Below are 2,922 nucleotides of genomic sequence, written 5' to 3'. Positions count from 1 at the left end.
CATTCTTTTTGTTTTAAAATTTAAACCTTAATCTTTTTTAAATATATTTTATTAATTTTTACAGAGAGGAAGAGAGAGAGATAGAGAGTTAGAAACATCAATGAGAGAGAAACATTGATTCAGCTGCCTCCTGCACACTCCCTACTGGGGATGTGCCCTCAACCCAGGTACATGCCCTTGACCAGAATCGAACCTGGGACCTTTCAGTCCGCAGGCCGACGCTCTATCCACTGCGCCAAACCGGTTTCGGCTAAACTTAATCTTAACTAAAAAATCTGAAATATAGTATTGGAGCAATTTACGAAACTTTTAAACTTTTTTTTTATTTAATGAAGCTCCATGGCTTAATGGACAGACTAATTTCAAAGCCAGGCAGACCTAGTCTCAAGTCCCAGCCATGCCACTGACTGACTACCTAGTGACCTTGGCCAAATCACTTATCTCCGAGCCTCTGCTTCACCTGTATCTGCCTTTTGAGGGTAATCTTCAAAATTAAGTAAAGAGTGGAGCCTACGTGAATACACACACAAAGCTAACTTCACTTTCTGCCCAGACCACATTCCTATGAATAACAGTAGCAATGTACCGATAGCTATAGCAATACTTCTCAAGTGGGGAGGAACTAGAGTGAAAGAGGGGATAGAAAGAGGGAAAAGGAGTATATGTCCCTATAAGGAGGATTTGGGTAGTTCTGGGGGAGGAGGGAACAGTATACAAAGTATATACAAATATATGTGTGTCTAAACTCCTGGTATTTCTGAAATATTTGTCCAAATGGCTTGTATCTCCAAATGAATTACTAAATTGGGGAGCTGTTTTAGGAAACCCTCTAAGTTTGGTCACTTACAGATGGTCTCTTGGAATACATATTTACATTTTCCTAAAATGTCAGATAATACATATAACTACAACCTCTACTGTATGATGGCATCTTTGGGTTTTCAAATATCTTAAACTGGGATTGTAGGGTAGTTAGCGTAAGTGGACACAACCCAGAACATACAGGCTTCAAAGAACTGATCATGACTTTGTGGGAACCTTCTCTGCATTAATTGTACAACCCCACCAAAATTTTTTTTTTGAGACAACAGAAAAACTAGTCACATAGCTGCATAAAAAGCAAATGACATAAGCCCTGGCTGGGTGGCTCAGTTGGTTAGATCGTGTCCCGTATGCCAAGATTACAGTCCAGGGCAGGGCACATACAAGAATCAACCAATGAAGACATAAATAGTGGAACTGCCCTGGCCAGTATCCCCCGGTGGTTAGAGCACCGGCCTTCACACCGAAAGGTCTCGGGTTCGATTCCAGAAAAGGGCACTTACCTGGGTTGCAGGTTTGCTCCCCCCACCCCCGCCCCCCACCCGCCCACGGGTGTGTGCCAAAGGCAACCAGGCAATGTATCTCTCACATGAATGTTTCTCTCTCTCTTGCTTTCTCTTCCTCTTCCTCCTCTTCTCTCCCCTCCCTCCCTTTAACTTTCTGAAAAGCAATGGAAAAAATATCCTCAGGTGAGAATTAAAATAAATAATACATCGATGAGACAAATCGATCTCTCTCTCTTCCTCCCTATCTAAACTCAATCAATAAATAAAAATTAAAGGAAAAAAAAGCAATCATCTAAGAGTCCAATTATGCACCACAGAAGTGCACACACTTCTCGATCACGTTTCAGATGCTGACCTCTCCACCAGTAATTCTAGAATTTAGGAAAAAATTCAATGAAAAACTTAAAATTCACCCCAAAAGTCTTCATACGACCCTATCAACCTCGACATTTCCCCCAAGTAGGCAAAACCTTCAACTCGTGTGTTGCAGTTCCTGGCTATCTGGTCTCTAGACTTAGAGTGAAGAGCCTTTCCAGTTACAGTCGGCAAACAATTTTAACTTTTCTTTATCCACCATAAGGCAGTTTCATATTAGCACTAACACCAGGTTCCAGAAAGAAAGAAAGAAGAAAGCAGCGAAATGGATGAGCAATAGGCACACTGGGGAGGGCTTCTGAAACGCGTCTTTTTAACCCGGCCTCCCCATCACGCCTTCTGAGCGCAAACCCTCTGGATCGGAAACAGTTGCAAATAGTGAACGAGATGGAAACCAGCAAGCAGACCAAGACATCGATGACAAGTCTCCACTGGGAACCACAGCCCTGACCCACGAGTGCAAGGACTGCCGAATGCGTTTAAAACGCTTTTTTTTTTTTAACTTGTACCTTTTCTTGACTCTAACACGGTCTTCAATTTCCTCGCCGTGGCGACCAGCCAACCAACCAGCCTCACCGCCCCCGCCTGGCTCCTCGAGCCCCCACTCCCTTCCTTCCCCAACTCCGCTGCCCACAGCCACGGCCTCCGTGAAGCCGTCTCCCCCGCACAGCCCTCGCCGGACAGACAGACAGACGAACAGAACCCTCGCGTTCCTCTCAAGCCCAAGCCTCGGGGCTCCCGGACCTCCGGAAGCCGCATCGGCCGCAGCCTGGCCGTCCCGAGCCGGACCCCACGCCCGCCGGACCGCACCCACAGCTACCCCGCGCTCCCCCCGCCGCCGCCCTCTCGGCCCTCCCGGGGCGCCGCAGCACCTGGCGCTCCCCCTGCCAGGACCCCTTTTCCACCGAGCCTTCCCCTCTCAGCACCTGTGGCCCGGCTTTTCCAGCGCGTCTCCCGGTCACCATCTACCCGCCCCCGCCAGCCGAGCCCCGCCCGGCCCGCTAGGCCCCGACACAGGCCGGGCAGCCTCCGCCGCCCCTTCTCACCGTGCGGTCCCCGGGGCCCTCCTCGTCCTGGGCCCCCTCCGCCTCCTCACCCACCGCCGCCTCCAGCCCAGCGTCGGGGTGGCCCAGAGGCTCGAGGGGCGCCGGCTGCAGTAGCCGCTCCAGGGCCGGGGCTGCCTCTTCCATGGCTGCAGCTTCGCGCGGCGGGTCCACTG

At 49.9% G+C, this 2,922-nt stretch overlaps 1 protein-coding gene across 1 annotated transcript in view; it reads right to left on the bottom strand.

Annotated features, from left to right (window-relative positions):
- Window positions 1-2,922, bottom strand: part of SNX4 (sorting nexin 4) — a 76,299-nt gene extending 73,377 nt beyond the window's left edge. Inside the window, 1 exon segment of the mRNA XM_014459269.2 lies at window positions 2,750-2,922. Within this exon segment, the coding sequence (XP_014314755.1) occupies window positions 2,750-2,893 (144 nt within the window). The 5' untranslated portion in view covers window positions 2,894-2,922.

The sequence above is a fragment of the Myotis lucifugus genome, unplaced genomic scaffold (genome assembly GCF_000147115.1).
Source record: "Myotis lucifugus unplaced genomic scaffold, Myoluc2.0 scaffold_105, whole genome shotgun sequence".
NCBI classification, from domain to species: Eukaryota; Metazoa; Chordata; class Mammalia; order Chiroptera; family Vespertilionidae; genus Myotis; species Myotis lucifugus.
The sequence above is the reverse complement of the archived record's forward strand: the minus strand, read 5'-3'. Positions and strand labels throughout refer to the sequence as shown.